This window comes from Lolium perenne, chromosome 4 (assembly GCF_019359855.2).
Source record: "Lolium perenne isolate Kyuss_39 chromosome 4, Kyuss_2.0, whole genome shotgun sequence".
NCBI classification, from domain to species: Eukaryota; Viridiplantae; Streptophyta; class Magnoliopsida; order Poales; family Poaceae; genus Lolium; species Lolium perenne.
The window spans coordinates 54483866-54503516 of record NC_067247.2 but is presented as its reverse complement, the minus strand read 5'-3'; the positions used below and the strand labels follow the sequence as shown (position 1 = coordinate 54503516).

General features: G+C 41.5%; 1 protein-coding gene across 1 annotated transcript; it reads right to left on the bottom strand.

The window, feature by feature from the left end:
- Positions 1-13666: 13666 nt before the first annotated feature.
- Positions 13667-14278, bottom strand: LOC139838952 (uncharacterized). The gene has a single exon (XM_071828968.1). The coding sequence runs from the start codon at positions 14276-14278 to the stop codon at positions 13667-13669; it is 612 nt and encodes a 203-aa protein (XP_071685069.1).
- Positions 14279-19651: the final 5373 nt, after the last annotated feature.

Genomic DNA, 19651 nt, shown 5'->3' with positions numbered 1-19651 from the left:
TCCACCCATTTAGTAACATAATCAACAGCAACAAGTATATGAGTGTTACCTTCCGAAGACGGAAAAGGTCCCATAAAGTCAAATCCCCAACAATCAAACGGTTCAATAACAAGAGTATAATTCATAGGCATTTCATTGCGTCTGGAGATATTACCAACCCTTTGGCATTCATCACAAGATAAAATAAACTTCCTCGCATCCTTGAAGAGAGTTGGCCAATAAAAACCTGATTGTAGAACCTTTTGCGCAGTTCTTTCTCCGGCGTGATGTCCTCCATAAGCACTACCATGACATTTACTCAATATCTCCTGTTGTTCATATTCGGGGACACATCTTCGCATAATACCATCCACTCCTTCTTTATATAAGTGTGGGTCATCCCAGAAATAATGCCTCAAATCATAAAAGAATTTCCTCCTTTGCTGAGCTGAAAAGGTTGGAGGCAAGTACTTGGAAACAATAAAGTTAGCATAATCAGCATACCAAGGACTGTCTCGCGAGCTCACCTTTATTACAGCCAATTGTTCATTTGGAAAACTATCATTAACAGGAACAGGATCATAAGCAATATTTTCCAATCTAGACAAATTATCAGCAACAGGATTATCAGCACCTTTCCTATCTACAATATGTAAATCAAATTCTTGCAAAAGAAGTACCCACCTAATAAGCCTCGGCTTAGCATCTTTCTTTGTCATAAGGTATCTAATTGCAGCATGATCAGTATGAATAGTAACTTTTGAATCAACAATATAAGATCTAAATTTATCACAAGCAAAGACTACAGCTAATAATTCCTTTTCAGTTGTAGCATAATTTCTTTGAGCAGCATCAAGGGTTTTACTAGCATAATGAATAACATTCAGTTTTTTATCTACTCGCTGTCCAAGAACAGCGCCTACAGCAAAATCACTAGCATCACACATAATTTCAAATGGTAAGTTCCAATCAGGAGATTCAACTATAGGAGTAGTTGTTAAGGCTTTCTTTAGAGTTTCAAAAGCTTCCTTACAATCATCATCAAAAACAAAAGGTACATCTTTTTGAAGAAGATTAGTAAGAGGTTTTGAAATCTTGGAGAAATCTTTAATAAATCTCCTATAAAACCCAGCATGACCAAGAACACTACGAATACCTTTTACATCCCTAGGATAGGGCATCTTCTCAATTGCTTCAACTTTAGCTCTATCAACTTCAATACCTCTCTCAGAAATATTATGTCCCAATACAATTCCTTCATTAACCATAAAGTGGCATTTCTCCCAATTAAGAACAAGGTTAGTTTCTTCACATCTCTGCAAAACTTTATCAAGGTTTCGCAAGCAACTATCAAAAGAATTCCCATAGACGGAAAAATCATCCATGAATACTTCTACAATACTTTCACAAAAACCATGAAAAATAGCAGACATGCATCTTTGAAAAGTAGCAGGAGCATTACATAAACCAAAAGGCATGCGTCTATAAGCATAAGTTCCATAGGGACAAGTAAAAGTGGTTTTCTCTTGATCTTTAGCTTTAACAGCAATTTGTGAAAACCTTAATAACCATCAAGAAAGCAAAAATGAGTATTTTTAGACAATCTTTCTAGCATTTGATCAATAAATGGTAAAGGGTAATGATCTTTCTTAGTAACTTTGTTAACTTTTCGAAAATCAATGCACATTCTATACCCTACAACTACTCTTTGAGGGATGAGCTCATCATTATCATTAGGCACAACAGTCATACCTCCTTTCTTGGGAACGCAATGCACAGGACTAACCCATCTACTATCGTAAAGAATAGGATATATAATACCAGCTTCAAGAAGTCGTAATACCTCATTCCTTACCACTTCCTTCATCTTCGGAATTAGACGACGCTGATGTTCAACAACAGGCTTTGCATCATCTTCCATATTAATAGCATGTTGGCAAATAGAAGGAGAAATCCCTTTCAAATCATCAAGAGTGTAGCCAATAGCTCCTTGGTGCTTCTTCAATATTTCCAATAACCTTTCTTCCTCAATCCCTGAAAGCTTAGAACTAATAATAACAGGATATATTTTCTTATCATCAATATGAGCATATTTAAGATTATCAGGTAAAGGCTTTAAATCAAAAACAGGATCTTCCTTAGGTGGCGGTGTTGTGCCCAAATCTTCCACCGGTAAATCATGCTTGAGAATAGGTTGGCGAAGAAAAATTTCCTCAAGCTCATCTCTTTCTTTCCTAAAAACTTCACTCTCGCTATCCTCCAAATGTTGCTGCAAAGGATTATTAGGAACAAGAACAATAGATGCACATTGCTCCATTTTAAAATCATTACTAGGCAAATCAGCTTTATAAGGAGTTTTAGTAAATTTAGAGAAGTTAAACTCATAAGATTCACCAGCAAATTTAGTCAAAATTTTCTCTTTCTTGCAATCTATAATAGCTCCACAAGTATTTAGAAAAGGTCTACCAAAAATAATAGGACAATAATCACTAGCAGCAGAACCAAGTACCAAGAAGTCAGCAGGATATTTAATCTTACCGCATAAAACTTCCACATCTCGAACAATACCAATTGGAGAAATAGTTTCTCTATTAGCCAGCTGAATAACCACATCAATATCTTCAAGTTCACAAGAATCAATTTCGTGCATAATCGCCGTGTAAAGCTCATACGGAATAGCACTAACACTTGCACCAATATCACATAATCCATAATAGCAATGATCACCAATTCTAACAGATAGCATAGGAACACTAGCTTGTTTGGGTTTATTAGGATGTGAAACAATATTAGAAGCATCTTCACAGAAAATAATATGACCATCCTCCACATTTTCAGTCACAAGATCTTTAACTATTGCAACAGCAGGTTCAACTTTTATTTGTTCTTCAGGTTTGATGGCGTGTATTTCACACGTTCGTTGGGCAACCCCAAGAGGAAGGTATGATGCGCACAGCAGCAAGTTTTCCCTCAGAAAGAAACCAAGGTTTATCGAACCAGGAGGAGCCAAGAAGCACGTTGAAGGTTGATGGCGGCGAGATGTAGTGCGGCGCAACACCAGGGATTCCGGCGCCAACGTGGAACCTGCACAACACAACCAAAGTGCTTTGCCCCAACGAAACAGTGAGGTTGTCAATCTCACCGGCTTGCTGTAACAAAGAGTTAACCGTATTGTGTGGAAGATGATTGTTTGCAGAAAACAGTAGAACAGTATTGCAGTAGATTGTATTTCGAAAGAGAATTGGACCGGGGTCCACAGTTCACTAGAGGTGTCTCTCCCATAAGACGAACAGCATGTTGGGTGAACAAATTACAGTTGGGCAATTGACAAATAAAGAGAGCATGAAAATGCACATACATATCATGATGAGTATAGTGAGATTTAATTGGGCATTACGACAAAGTACATAGACCGCCATCCAACTGCATCTATGCCTAAAAAGTCCACCTTCAGGTTATCATCCGAACCCCCTCCAGTATTAAGTTGCAAGCAACAGACAATTGCATTAAGTATGGTGCGTAATGTAATCAACAACTACATCCTTAGACATAGCATCAATGTTTTATCCCTAGTGGCAACAGCACAACACAACCTTAGAACTTTACATCCGTCCTGTGTCAATGCAGGCATGAACCCACTATCGAGCATAAGTACTCCCTCTTGGAGTTACAAGCATCTACTTGGCCAGAGCATCTACTAGTAACGGAGAGCATGCAAGATCATAAACAACACATAAGCATAACTTTGATAATCAACATAACAAGTATTCTCTATTCATCGGATCCCAACAAACGCAACATATAGAATTACAGATAGATGATCTTGATCATGTTAGGCAGCTCACAAGATCCGACAATGATAGCACAATGGGGAGAAGACAACCATCTAGCTACTGCTATGGACCCATAGTCCAGGGGTAGACTACTCACACATCACACCGGAGGCGACCATGGCGGCGTAGAGTCCTCCGGGAGATGATTCCCCTCTCCGGCCGGGTGCCGGAGGCGATCTCCTGGATCCCCCGAGATGGGATCGGCGGCGGCGGCGTCTCTGGAAGGTTTTCCGTATCGTGGTTCTCGGTCCGGGGGGTTTCGTCACGGAGGCTATTGGTAGGCCGAAGGGCAGAGTCGGGGGCCGGACGAGGGCCACACCATAGGGCGGCGCGGGCCCCCTCGGGCCGCGCCGCCACGTGGTGTCGCCACCTCGTGGCCCCACTTCGTGTGTTCTTCGGTCTTCTGGAAGCTCCGTGGAAAAATAGGCCCCCGGGCTTTGATTTCATCCAATTCCGAGAATATTTCCTTACTAGGATTTCTGAAACCAAAAACAGCAGAAAACAAAGAATCGGCACTTCGGCATCTTGTTAATAGGTTAGTTCCAGAAAATGCACGAATATGACATAAAGTGTGCATAAAACATGTAGATAACATCAATAATGTGGCATGGAACATAAGAAATTATCGATACGTCGGAGACGTATCAGCATCCCCAAGCTTAGTTCCTGCTCGTCCCAGCAGGTAAAACGATAACACGGATAATTTCTGGAGTGACATGCCATCATAATCTTGATCATACTATTTGTAAAGCATATGTAGTGAATGCAGCGATCAAAACAATGTGTATGACATGAGTAAACAAGTGAATCATATAGCAAAGACTTTTCATGAATAGCACTTCAAGACAAGCATCAATAAGTCTTGCATAAAAGTTAACTCATAAAGCAATAATTCAAAGTAAAGGCATTGAAGCAACACAAAAGAAGATTAAGTTTCAGCGGTTGCTTTCAACTTGTAACATGTATATCTCATGGATATTGTCAACATAGAGTAATATAATAAGTGCAATAAGCAAGTATGTAGGAATCAATGCACAGTTCACACAAGTGTTTGCTTCTTGAGGTGGAAAGAAATAGGTGAACTGACTCAACATTGAAAGTAAAAGAATGGTCCTCATAGAGGAAAAGCATCGATTGCTATATTTGTGCTAGAGCTTTGATTTTGAAAACATGAAACAATTTTGTCAACGGTAGTAATAAAGCATATGCATCATGTAAATTATATCTTATAAGTTGCAAGCCTCATGCATAGTGTACTAATAGTGCCCGCACCTTGTCCTAATTAGCTTGGACTACCTGGATTATCACCGCAATACATATGCTTTAACCAAGTATCACAAAGGGGTACCTCTATGCCGCCTGTACAAAGGTCTAAGGAGAAAGCTCGCATTGGATTTCTCGCTTTTGATTATTCTCAACTTAGACATCCATACCGGGACAACATAGACAACAGATAATGGACTCCTCTTTTAATGCTTTAAGCATTCAACAACAATTAATTCTTTTCTCATTAGAGATTTGAGGATGTTTGTCCAAAACTGAAACTTCCACCATGGAACATGGCTTCGGTTAAGCGGCCCAATGTTCTTCTCTCACAATATGCATGCTCAAACCATTCAACTCAGAGTAGATCGCCCTTACTTCAGACAAGACGAACATGCATAGCAACTCACATGAAATTCAACAATGAGTTGATGGCGTTCCCCAGTAAACATGGTTATCGCACAACAAGCAACTTAATAAGAGATAAAGTGCATAATTACATATTCAATACCACAATAGTTTTTAAGCTATTTGTCCCATGAGCTATATATTGCATAGGTGAATGATGGAATTTTAAAGGTAGCACTCAAGCAATTTACTTTGGAATGGCTGGAAAATACCATGTAGTATAGGTAGGTATGGTGGACACAAATGGCATAGTGGTTGGCTCAAGTATTTTGGATGCATGAGAAGTATTCCCTCTCGATACAAGGTTTAGGCTAGCAAGGCTTATTTGAAACAAACACAAGGATGAACCGGTGCAGCAAAACTCACATAAAAGACATATTGAAAACATTATAAGACTCTACACCATCTTCCTTGTTGTTCAAACTCAATACTAGAAATTATCTAGACCTTAGAGAAACCAAATATGCAAACCAATTTTAGCATGCTCTATGTATTTCTTCATTAATGGGTGCAAAGCATATGATGCAAGAGCTTAAACATGAGCACAACAATTGCCAAGTATCACATTACCCAAGACATTTATAGCAATTACTACATGTATCATTTTCCAATTCCAACCATATAACAATTTAACGAAGGAGAAACTTCGCCATGAATACTATGAGTAGAAACCAAGGACATACTTGTCCATATGCTACAGCGGAGCGTGTCTCTCTCCCATAAAGTGAATGCTAGGATCCATTTTATTCAAACAAAACAAAAAACAAAAACAAACCGACGCTCCAAGAAAAAGCACATAAGATGTGATGGAATAAAAATATAGTTTCAGGGGAGGAACCTGATAATGTTGTCGATGAAGAAGGGGATGCCTTGGGCATCCCCAAGCTTAGACGCTTGAGTCTTCTTGATATATGCAGGGGTGAACCACCGGGTGCATCCCCAAGCTTAGAGCTTTCACTCTCCTTGATCATGTTGCATCATACTCCTCTCTTGATCCTTGAAAACTTCCTCCACACCAAACTCGAAACAACTCATTAGAGGGTTAGTGCACATTATAAATTGACATATTCAGAGGTGACACAATCATTCTTAACACTTCTGGACATTGCATAATGCTACTGGACATTAATGGATCAAAGAAATTCATCCAACATAGCGAAAGAGGCAATGCGAAATAAAAGGCAGAATCTGTCAAAACAGAACAGTTCGTATTGACGAATTTTAAAATGGCACCAGACTTGCTCAAATGAAAATGCTCAAATTGAATGAAAGTTGCGTACATATCTGAGGATCATGCACGTAAATTGGCTTAATTTTCTGAGTTACCTACAGGGAGGTGGACCCAGATTCGTGACAGCAAAGAAATCTGGAACTGTGCAGTAATCCAAATCTAGTACTTACTTTTCTATCAACGGCTTAACTTGGCACAACAAAACACAAAACTAAGATAAGGAGAGGTTGCTACAGTAGTAAACAACTTCCAAGACACAAATATAAAACAAAGTACTGTAGCAAAATAACACATGGGTTATCTCCCAAGAAGTTCTTTCTTTATAGCCATTAAGATGGGCTCAGCAGTTTTAATGATGCACTCGCAAGAAATAGTATTTGAAGCAAAAGAGAGCATCCAGAGGCAAATTCAAAACACATTTAAGTCTAACATGCTTCCTATGCATAGGAATCTTGTAAATAAACAAGTTCATGCAGAGCAAAGTGACAAGCATAGGAAGATAAAACAAGTGTAGCTTCAAAAATTTCAGCACATAGAGAGGTGTTTTAGTAACATGAAAATTTCTACGACCATATTTTCCTCTCTCATAATAACTTTCAGTAGCATCATGAGCAAACTCAACAATATAGCTATCACATAAAGCATTCTTATCATGAGTCTCATGCATAAAATAATTACTACTCCCAACATAAGCATAGTCATTCTTATTAATTGTAGTGGGAGCAAATTCAACAAAGTAGCTATCATTATTATTCTCATCACCATAATCATCAAATGTAGGAGGCATAGTATAATCATAATAAACTTTATCCTCAATAGTAGGTGGCACCAAAATACCACTATCATCATAAATGGGAGGCAAAGTGTCATCAAAGTAAATTTTCTCCTCCATGCTTGGGGGACTAAAAAGTTCATGCTCATCAGAGCCAGCTTCCCCAAGCTTAGAATTTTCCATAGCATTAGCAACAATGGTGTTCAAAGCATTCATAGTAATAACATTCCCATTAGCATGCATATAAAGTTCCATGGGTTTTTTAATTCTCTCTTCAAACACATCATGTCCTAGTTCAAGATAAAGTTCATAAAGATCTCTCATATTTTTGTTGTTTTCCATTATGCTTAACTAGTGAAATAAAAACATGCATGATATTAAGTAAAGTAAACAAGTAACTAATTTTTTTGTGTTTTTGATATAGAGTGCAAGATAGCAAATAAAGTAAAACTAGCAACTAATTTTTTTGTATTTTGATTTAGTGCAGCAAACAAAGTAGTAAATAAAACTAAGCAAGACAAAAACAAAGTAAAAAGATTGAGAAGTGGAGACTCCCCTTGCAGCGTGTCTTGATCTCCCCGGCAACGGCGCCAGAAAAAGAGCTTGATGGCGTGTATTTCACACGTTCGTTGGGCAACCCCAAGAGGAAGGTATGATGCGCACAGCAGCAAGTTTTCCCTCAGAAAGAAACCAAGGTTTATCGAACCAGGAGGAGCCAAGAAGCACGTTGAAGGTTGATGGCGGCGAGATGTAGTGCGGCGCAACACCAGGGATTCCGGCGCCAACGTGGAACCTGCACAACACAACCAAAGTGCTTTGCCCCAACGAAACAGTGAGGTTGTCAATCTCACCGGCTTGCTGTAACAAAGAGTTAACCGTATTGTGTGGAAGATGATTGTTTGCAGAAAACAGTAGAACAGTATTGCAGTAGATTGTATTTCAGTAAAGAGAATTGGACCGGGGTCCACAGTTCACTAGAGGTGTCTCTCCCATAAGACGAACATCATGTTGGGTGAACAAATTACAGTTGGGCAATTGACAAATAAAGAGAGCATGACAATGCACATACATATCATGATGAGTATAGTGAGATTTAATTGGGCATTACGACAAAGTACATAGACCGCCATCCAACTGCATCTATGCCTAAAAAGTCCACCTTCAAAGTTATCATCCGAACCCCTCCAGATTAAGTTGCAAGCAACAGACAATTGCATTAAGTATGGTGCGTAATGTAATCAACAACTACATCCTTAGACATAGCATCAATGTTTTATCCCTAGTGGCAACAAGACAACACAACCTTAGAACTTTCTCGTCACCGTCCTGTGTCAATGCAGGCATGAACCCACTATCGAGCATAAGTACTCCCTCTTGGAGTTACAAGCATCTACTTGGCCAGAGCATCTACTAGTAACGGAGAGCATGCAAGATCATAAACAACACATAAGCATAACTTTGATAATCAACATAACAAGTATTCTCTATTCATCGGATCCCAACAAACGCAACATATAGAATTACAGATAGATGATCTTGATCATGTTAGGCAGCTCACAAGATCCGACAATGATAGCACAATGGGGAGAAGACAACCATCTAGCTACTGCTATGGACCCATAGTCCAGGGGTAGACTACTCACACATCACACCGGAGGCGACCATGGCGGCGTAGAGTCCTCCGGGAGATGATTCCCCTCTCCGGCAGGGTGCCGGAGGCGATCTCCTGGATCCCCCGAGATGGGATCGGCGGCGGCGGCGTCTCGGGAAGGTTTTCCGTATCGTGGTTCTCGGTACTGGGGTTTTCGTCACGGAGGCTATTTGTAGGCGGAAGGGCAGAGTCGGGGGCCAGACGAGGGGGCCACACCATAGGGCGGCGCGGGCCCCCCCTGGGCCGCGCCGCCACGTGGTGTCGCCACCTCGTGGCCCCACTTCGTGTGTTCTTCGGTCTTCTGGAAGCTCCGTGGAAAAATAGGCCCCGGCGCTTTGATTTCGTCCAATTCCGAGAATATTTCCTTACTAGGATTTCTGAAACCAAACACAGCAGACAACAGCAACTGGCACTTCGGCATCTTGTTAATAGGTTAGTTCCAGAAAATGCACGAATATGACATAAAGTGTGCATAAAACATGTAGATAACATCAATAATGTGGCATGGAACATAAGAAATTATCGATACGTCGGAGACGTATCAAGGTTCTACAGGTTTCTTTTCACTTTTATGAACCGCACTATTTATAACAGAGTACTCCTTCATTTTAGCAGGGAAAGGAGTTTTTTCAATATAAACTTCAGGAATAACATGATCAGCAGTTTCAACTACAACGCATTTATTAATAGATGAATCAATTTTATCTTTATACGGTTCATGATACTTATCAAAATTCTTCTTTGGCAATTCATAATGAGAGGCAAAAGCTTTATAAAGATTTACAGCAACTTGAGAATCAAGACCATATGTAGCACTCATATTACGAAATTTATCAGTATCCATAAAAGCTTCAATGCATTTGTAATCGTAAATTATACGTGATTCTCTATCCTTGTCGTTCTCCCATCCTTCAGTATTTTCTTGGATCCGATCAAGAAGGTCCCTTTTAAACTCTTCTTTGTTGCGTGTAAATGATCCAGAACAAGAAGTATCCAGCAAGGTCTTGTCTTGAAAAGAAAGTCTTGCATAGAAATTATCAATAATAACATTACCAGGAAGCTCATGAATGGGGCATTTGAGCATTAAAGACTTCAATCTCCCCCAAGCTTGGGCAATACTCTCTCCATCATGAGGCCAAAAATTATATATGCGATTCCGATCCTTATGAATTTCACTTGGAGGATAGAACTTAGAATAAAACCGGGGCACAATATCATTCCATTCAAGAGAATCCCCATTATCCAGTAATTTATACCAATGCGCCGCTTTACCAGACAGCGATAAAGAGAATAGTTTCTTCCTCACTTCATCCATAGCAATACCTGCACATTTGAATAAACCGCATAATTCATGCAAAAACAGTAAATGCTCACCAGGATGGACAGTTCCATCCCCTTCATAGCGGTTATCCATAACACGTTCAATAATTTTCATAGGTATTTTATATGGTATTACTTCCTCACCTGGCGCCTCATCCACTACCGTTGCAGTAGTAGTAGATTTCCCAAATAGAAATTGAAGAGAAGATCTCTCCATAATGACTTATAGCAGCAGGCAGAAATAAAATCAGCACAACAGTAAAGGTTTTCCTTACCAATTCCACTTACCAATAGCGCTTCACTCCCCGGCAACGGCGCCAGAAAATAGTCTTGATGACCCACAAGTATAGGGGGTGTATCGTAGTATCTTCGATAAGTAAGAATGTCGATCCCAACGAGGAGCAGAAGGTGTTGACAAGCAGTTTCGATGAAGGATTCACTGTAAATGCTCACAGACAAGTATTCAGGGGGTTTTAATGTAACAGTTGAATAAAGTACGAGTATGTAAAGTGCGAGAGTAACAATTGCAGCGAGTGGCCCAATCCTTTTTAGCACAAAGGACAAGCCGGTTTGTTTACTTATAATGACCAAATGTTCTCGAGGACACACGGGATTTTAGTCTAGTGCTTTCGCTACATACGGCTAAATAATCTTCATTGTTATGATAAGTGTTGTGTGGGTGAACCTATGCTAATGTACCGCCCTTCCTAGGACTAATACATACTTGTGATTATACCCCTTGCAAGCATCCGCAACTACAAGAAAGTAATTAAGAATAAATCTAACCACAGCCTTAAACTCTGAGATCCTGCTATCCCTCCTGCATCGATATACCAACGGGGGTTTAGGTTTCTGTCACTCCGGCAACCCCGCAATTGGCAAACGAATACAAGATGCATTCCCCTAGGCCCATAAATGGTGAAGTGTCATGTAGTCGACGTTCACATGACACCACTAGAAGAATAACACCACAACTTAAATATCACACCATTGAATATTACTCAACCATAGTTCACTACTAACATTTAGACTTCACCCATGTCCTCAAGAACTAAACAAACTACTCACGAGACATCATATGGAACATGATCAGAGGTGATATGATGATGAATAACAATCTGAACATAAACTTGGTTCAATGGTTTCACTCAATAGCATCAACAACAAGTAGAGATCGATACCGGGAGAGTTTCCCCTATCAAACAATCAAGATCAAACCCAAATTGCTACGGCAGTGACGGTGTCCAGCGGTGATGACGGCGGTGATGATGGTGGAGATGATGATGATGGTGATGGCGATGATGTCCAGCTCGATGACGGTGACGATGGCGTCGATTTCCCCCTCCCGGAGGGAATTTCCCCGGCGGATTCCTGCCCGCCGGAGAGCTCTTTTCTCTCTGGTATTCTCCGCCCCGCAGAGGCGGCTGTAACTCTTCGTGAGGTACCCTCTGTGGCTTAGGTTTTCGGGACGAAGGATTTCGCGAAGAAAAGGAGGCGAAAGGGGTTGTGGGCCCCCCAGACCACATGGCGGCGCGGCCAGGGCCTGGGCCGCGCCGCCCTAGGGTGTGGGCCCACCCTGGGTCCTCCTGGCCCCTCCTTCTGGCTTCCTTCGTCATCTTGAAAAATAGGATTTTTGGTATAATTTCCTCCCACAGTTGATCTTCCGAAATATTGCGTTCTGACGGTGCTTTTTCCAGCAGAATCCTGGCTCCGGTGCTTGATCCTCCAATAATGATGAAACATGCAAAATAGATGAAATAACATAAGTATTGTGTCCCAATATGAAATATATCAATGAATAACAGCAAATTATGATATAAAATAGTGATGCAAATTGGACGTATCAATTACTCATTACAAATGATAACATAGTTGCAAAACCAAAATGACATAATACGGATATAAATTATTGTAACGTACATGACCATAATAAAATTGCAAAGTAGTTCCATACTTATTACAAATTCATTGTTCAATACATAAAGGTACAATACGATAGGTTCACATTTCAAATTGCAAAGTAGTTTCGTACTTATTACAAATTCATTGTTCACTACATAAAGTTGCAACAAAGTTGCGAACTAGTTTCTTCCCCTCCCGCGATGTCCCCTTGTGCCTCGCTGCCCCCTTCCTGCTGGGCCAGTGCCGAAGGTTGTACAATTACTGTCCCAATGGCCAAATTGATTGCATAGGAAACATTGTCTCGTTGGCCCTCCAGCTTCAGATTCATCCATATCATTCCGGATGCGCTGCGATGGCCGTCTACCGATGCTTGTCCTCAGTAGCGTTGGGTTTGGGATATATCGCCTTTCACCAGGGTTTACAGTGTTGAAATTTCCCATTGACCGAAATCCTTCCAGCTCACCGGTCCAGGTGTTGAGCACGGCCTCCTTAAGATAATACGGAGAGACGAACGAGATTTCCGACATCCCCAGGACACCACAAACAGCTAACACATGTGAGCAAGGAAGATGAAGCAACTTTGGTTTGTTGCATGTGCACTCGCAAGTTGGCCTTTCTTCATTGCCAATTTTCACATCATGCGTTCGCTGCGGATTCCCACACCTGAACCTATCTGTAGGTAAGCGTACTTCGAACCTTCTTTCCACATTACCAATTTGAACAACAGGGAGATGCTTAGCTTTCTCCTTCTTCTTATGCATGTACTCCATAATCTTCGAACAATATGGAGTGGCTGGTTTGTTCACCATGTGCATCCGAGCCTTCTCACGTCTATCTCTGTAATATTTAATTGTGCCCATGAAAATACCCTCTACTATAGCTGTAAGTGGCAAAGCTCTATTGCCTCTCAGCACAAAGTTATACGACTCTGCGAGGTTGGTTGTCATGACGCCGTATCTAGCTCCATGTGTATCGTGCAACAAAGACCACCTCTCCTTAGGCTCATGCTCTATCCACTGCTCAAAGTTTTTAATCTGCCTTCCCTGCCTTCTCCTTGTTCCGGGCGGGTCAAATCCGGGCAAGTCGCACAGACCTTGGGGTGCCTCATAAACTGGTGCTTCTCCCGCTGTTGTTCCTGCTACAACGGCCTGCATATGTGCTGCTATGTTTGCATCTCGAGCTGCTTTCCTCTCCACAACTTGTTGCTTCGTCAACTCCTGCAGTTTGCTACGCAAAAAATTATACTTCCACTGCTGGTTCTGGATGCACAGCCTCTTGAAGACATTCATAAGGTCCTTTTTCCTAAATTATGTGTAAAAATTGGCCCCCAGGTGGCGCATGCACCAACGGCTCTCAATGTCAATCCATGGAGTTTCTTGCCCAGGCTCTTTTAGTGTCTTAATAGCTTTCAGTATACCTGCATGCCTGTCATGAAGGATGCAAACATTCGGCTTGTCCTTTACAATTGAAATCTTCAACTGCCTGAAAAACCATAACCAGCTTTCGGTGTTCTCACTCTCCACGAAAGCAAAAGCGAGTGGCACAATTTGATTGTTTCCGTCCATTCCAATGGCGGTCAAGATTTGACCCTTGTACTGACCGGTCAGAAACGTGCCGTCGACACATAACACGGGTCGACAGTGTCTGAATGATTCGATGCATACACCGAACGAGAAATAGACTCTATGCAGAACCCTGTAAGATGGGGACTCCGACAAAAACAAGTCTTGGATGTTCACATATGTGCCTGGATTCCTCGCCTGCAGCGTCTGCAGCAAACGAACAACAGCGTCGTATGCGTCTCGAAACGAACCAAACCTCATCTCCATCGCCCTCTGCTTAGCCCTCCAAACCTTGCCATAAGAAATGGTGTAAAAATGATGCTTCTTAACATTCTTCTGTATGGCGTTTACTCTCATGGCTTGCCCTTCCACTATTTCAGTGTACAGCAGCCGGGCTATGAGATTAGATGACAGGTTGCAATGATCATTGCAGATACTTACAAGCTCACAACTGTGCGGCACAAAGTCGCTCACACGCCATATTGTGTCATACTTAGGAACATACCCATGCACCCTTCCGGGTGAAAGATCATATCTCATTTTATATGTAGTTTTGGTGTTGATGACAATGATAATATTTGAACAATTCGGTTTATAAGATTTGTAGGTTATTACATTCTCTAGATGCTTAAAGAGTGAAGAGTATGCAAGATATCGGAAGAGAAAAGAAAGAAAAGAAGAAAGAAAGGAATGAGAAGGAGAAGAGAAAGAAGAAAGAAAGAAATAAGAAGAAGAAGAGAAAAGCAAAGAAAAGAGAAGAGGGAGCGGGTGCCTGGGCGGTACCGCCGGCCTGGCCACGGCCGGAGGCTCCGGCCATGGTACCGCCCATGGTACCGGGGGCGCGGCGAGCGGCTCAGTAATGTTCCAGGGGGGTTGGAGCCCCGGCGGTACCTCGGCCGGTACCCCTGTCGGAGGCTCCGCCCCCCCCCCCTCCCGGACCGAGCTCCTTTGCCACGTGGCCTCCTCCTGGTGGGCGGGCGCGCGTCGCCTAGGGCGGTAGTACCGGCCCAAACTAGCCGGTACTACCGGCCACCCCTCTCCAACGACTCCAACGGCTGCATCGGCAGCCCTTTTTAAGGGCTTCTTCTCCAATGAGCTAGGGTTGCTCATTCTCCCTTCTAAAAAGACATACACCATTGTTGAGCCACCAAGAACATCAAATCCATCGGATCTCCTTCCTCAACCACCCAAATCCCTTGTGCTTTGGAGAATCGACGGAGAAGACCCCGATCTACATCCTCACCGAAGCGTTTTTCATTTCCCCCTCTTATGCTTGAGGGCCCCCTTGCTAGTGTTCCTCTTTGGATCCCTAGTGGTTGTTGTTGATGTATGTTTGTTGATTTGTTGTGTTGTAACAGATTTGGGAGCCTCCAATTTGGTTGTGGATGTGTTCCCCAAGAACCTTGTAAAGGCCCGGTTTCCGCCTCGAGGAAATCCCTTAGTGGAAGTGGGCTAGGCCTTCGTGGCGTTGCTCACCGGAGATCTGAGTGAAGCCTTCGTGGCTGTTGGTTTGGCTTTCGTAGCAACCACACTCCTCCAAACGTAGACGTACCTTCTTGCAAAGGAAGGGAACTACGGGAATCATCTCCGTGTCATCGCGTGCTCCACTCTCGGTTACCTCTATCCCACTCTATCTCTATATTGCTTAGATATATCTTGCTTAGTTGTTAGCCTTGTCATATAGGTAAATTCACTTAGTTGCATATCTAGAGAATTTACCTTTTGTGTCAAGCCTAAATAGAAAAAGAACTAAAAATTGGTTAGCACCTATTCACCCCCCCCTCTAGGTGCGGCATACGATCCTTTCAATTGGTATCAGAGCCTCGGCTCTTATTTCAGGCTTAACCGCCTAAGAGTATGCCGGACGAGGAGTCCTCGGAAGGGGCTGATACGTCTCCAACGTATCGATAATTTCTTATGTTCCATGCCACATTATTGATGTTATCTACATGTTTTATGCACACTTTATGTCATATTCGTGCATTTTCTGGAACTAACCTATTAACAAGATGCCGAAGTGCCGCTTGTCGTTTTCTGCTGTTTTTGGTTTCAGAAATCCTAGTAAGGAAATATTCTCGAAATTGGACGAAATCAACGCCCAGGGGCCTATTTTTCCACGAAGCTTCCAGAAGTCCGAAGACGAAACGAAGAGGGGCCACGAGGCAGCCAGAGCATAGGGCGGCGCGGCCCCTGCCCTGGCCGCGCGGCCCTATGGTCTGGGCCCCTCGCGCCGCCTCTTGACCTGCCCTTCCACCTACAAATAGCCTCCGTGACGAAACCCCCAGTACCGAGAGCCACGATACGGAAAACCTTCCAGAGACGCCGCCGCCGCCGATCCCATCTCGGGGGATCCAGGAGATCGCCTCCGGCACCCTGCCGGAGAGGGGAATCATCTCCCGGAGGACTCTACGCCGCCATGGTCGCCTCCGGAGTGATGTGTGAGTAGTCTACCCCTGGACTATGGGTCCATAGCAGTAGCTAGATGGTTGTCTTCTCCCCATTGTGCTATCATTGTCGGATCTTGTGAGCTGCCTAACATGATCAAGATCATCTATCTGTAATTCTATATGTTGCGTTTGTTGGGATCCGATGAATAGAGAATACTTGTTATGTTGATTATCAAAGTTATATCTACGTGTTGTTTATGATCTTGCATGCTCTCCGTTACTAGTAGATGCTCTGGCCAAGTAGATGCTTGTAACTCCAAGAGGGAGTACTTATGCTCGATAGTGGGTTCATGCCTGCATTGACACCTGGGACAAAGGATGAAAAGTTCTAAGGTTGTGTTGTGCTGTTGCCACTAGGGATAAAACATTGATGCTATGTCTAAGGATGTAGTTGTTGATTACATTACGCACCATACTTAATGCAATTGTCTGTTGCTTTGCAACTTAATACTGGAGGGGGTTCGGATGATAACCTGAAGGTGGACTTTTTAGGCATAGATGCAGTTGGATGGCGGTCTATGTACTTTGTCGTAATGCCCAATTAAATCTCACTATACTCATCATGATATGTATGTGCATGGTCATGCCCTCTTTATTTGTCAATTGCCCAACTGTAATTTGTTCACCCAACATGCTGTTTATCTTATGGGAGAGACACCTCTAGTGAACTGTGGACCCCGGTCCAATTCTCTTTACTGAAATACAATCTACTGCAATACTGTTCTACTGTTTTCTGCAAACAATCATCTTCCACACAATACGGTTAATCCTTTGTTACAGCAAGCCGGTGAGATTGACAACCTCACTGTTTCGTTGGGGCAAAGTACTTTGGTTGTGTTGTGCAGGTTCCACGTTGGCGCCGGAATCCCTGGTGTTGCGCCGCACTACATCCCGCCGCCATCAACCTTCAACGTGCTTCTTGGCTCCTCCTGGTTCGATAAACCTTGGTTTCTTTCTGAGGGAAAACTTGCTGCTGTGCGCATCATACCTTCCTCTTGGGGTTCCCAACGAACGTGTGAGTTACACGCCATCAAGCTAGATTTCTGGCACCGTTGCCGGGGAGATCAAGACACGCTGCAAGGGGAGTCTCCACTTCTCAATCTCTTTACTTTGTTTTTGTCTTGCTTAGTTTTATTTACTACTTTGTTTGCTGCACTAAATCAAAATACAAAAAAATTAGTTGCTAGTTTTACTTTATTTTGTTATCTTGTTTGCTATATCGAAAACACAAAAAAATTAGTTTACTTGCATTTACTTTATCTAGTTTGCTTTATTTACTGTTGCTAAAATGGCCAACGCTGAAAATACTAAGTTGTGTGACTTCACAACCACAAATAATAATGATTTCTTATGCACACCTATTGCTCCACCTGCTACTACAGCAGAATTCTTTGAAATTAAACCTGCTTTACTGAATCTTGTTATGCGAGAGCAATTTTCTGGTGTTAGTTCTGATGATGCTGCTGCACATCTTAATAATTTTGTTGAATTATGTGAAATGCAAAAGTATAAGGATGTAGATGGTGACATTATAAAATTAAAATTGTTCCCTTTCTCATTAAGAGGAAGAGCTAAAGATTGGTTGCTATCTCTGCCTAAGAATAGTATTGATTCATGGACTAAATGCAAGGATGCTTTTATTGGTAGATATTATCCCCTGCTAAAATTATATCTTTGAGGAGTAGCATAATGAATTTTAAACAATTAGATACTGAACATGTTGCTCAAGCTTGGGAAAGAATGAAATCTCTGGTTAAAAATTGCCCAACCCATGGACTGACTACTTGGATGATCATCCAAACCTTCTATGCAGGACTAAATTTTTCTTCATGAAATTTATTGGATTCAGCTGCTGGAGGTACCTTTATGTCCATCACTCTTGGTGAAGCAACAAAGCTTCTTGATAATATGATGATCAACTACTCTGAATGGCACACGGAAAGAGCTCCACAAGGTAAGAAGGTAAATTCTGTCGAAGAAACCTCTTCCTTGAGTGATAAGATTGATGCTATTATGTCTATTCTTGTGAATGATAGGACTAATATTGATCCTAATAATGTTCCATTAGCTTCATTGGTTGCACAAGAAGAACATGTTGATGTGAACTTCATTAAAAATAATAATTTCAACAACAATGCTTACCGGAACAATTCTAGTAACAACTATAGGCCATATCCTTATAATAATGGCAACGGCTATGGTAATTCTTATGGGAATTCTTACAATAATAATAGGAACACACCCCCTGGACTTGAAGCCATGCTTAAAGAATTTATTAGTACACAAACTGCTTTTAACAAATCTGTTGAAGAAAAGCTTGGGAAAATTGATATACTTGCTTCTAAAGTCGATAGTCTTGCTGCTGATGTTGATCTTTTGAAATCAAAAGTTTTGCCTAATGAGAATCATCATAATAAAATTGTTACTACAGCAAATGCCATTCAAGTTAGAATTAATGAGAATATAAGATTAATGGCTGAACTGCGTGCTAGGTGGGATAGAGAAGAAAATGAAAAACTAGCTAAAGAGAAGAATGTAGCTAAAGTTTGGACTATTACCACCACTAGTAATGCTAATGCTACACATGTTGCTGCACCTCCTACTAATACTAATAAAAGAATTGGTGTTAGCAATGTTTCCACTTCTAATGCAAAGCGCGAGAAACTGCATGAAACTGCTAAAACTGCTGAAATTGCCTGTGATAAAACTGCTGAAATTTTTTCCAACATTGGGGATGATGATCCCATTGCTTTAGATTATAATGGTTTGAATTTTGATGATTGCCACATCTCTGAAGTTATAAAGTTCTTGCAAAAACTTGCTAAAAGTCCCAATGTTAGTGCTATAAATTTGGCTTTCACGCATCATATTACAAATGCTCTCATAAAAGCCAGAGAAGAGAAACTAGAGCGCGAAGCCTCTATTCCTAAAAAGTTAGAGGATGGTTGGGAGCCCATCATTAAGATGAAGGTTAAAGATTTTGATTGTAATGCTTTATGTGATCTTGGTGCAAGTATTTCTGTTATGCCTAAGAAAATTTATAATATGCTTGACTTGCCACCGCTGAAAAATTGTTATTTGGATGTTAATCTTGCTGATCATTCTACAAAGAAACCTTTTGGGAAAGTTGATAATGTTCGCATTAATGTTAACAATAACCTTGTCCCTATTGATTTTGTTTTCTTGGATATTGAATGCAATGCATCTTGTCCCATTATATTGGGAAGACCTTTTCTTCGAACTGTTGGTGCTACCATTGATATGAAGGAAGGTAATATAAAAT

Coding starts and splice junctions, on each gene's coding strand:
- LOC139838952 (XM_071828968.1), bottom strand. CDS start 14,278: ATGAGAGTAAACGCCATACAGAAGAATGTTAAGAAGCATCATTTTTAC.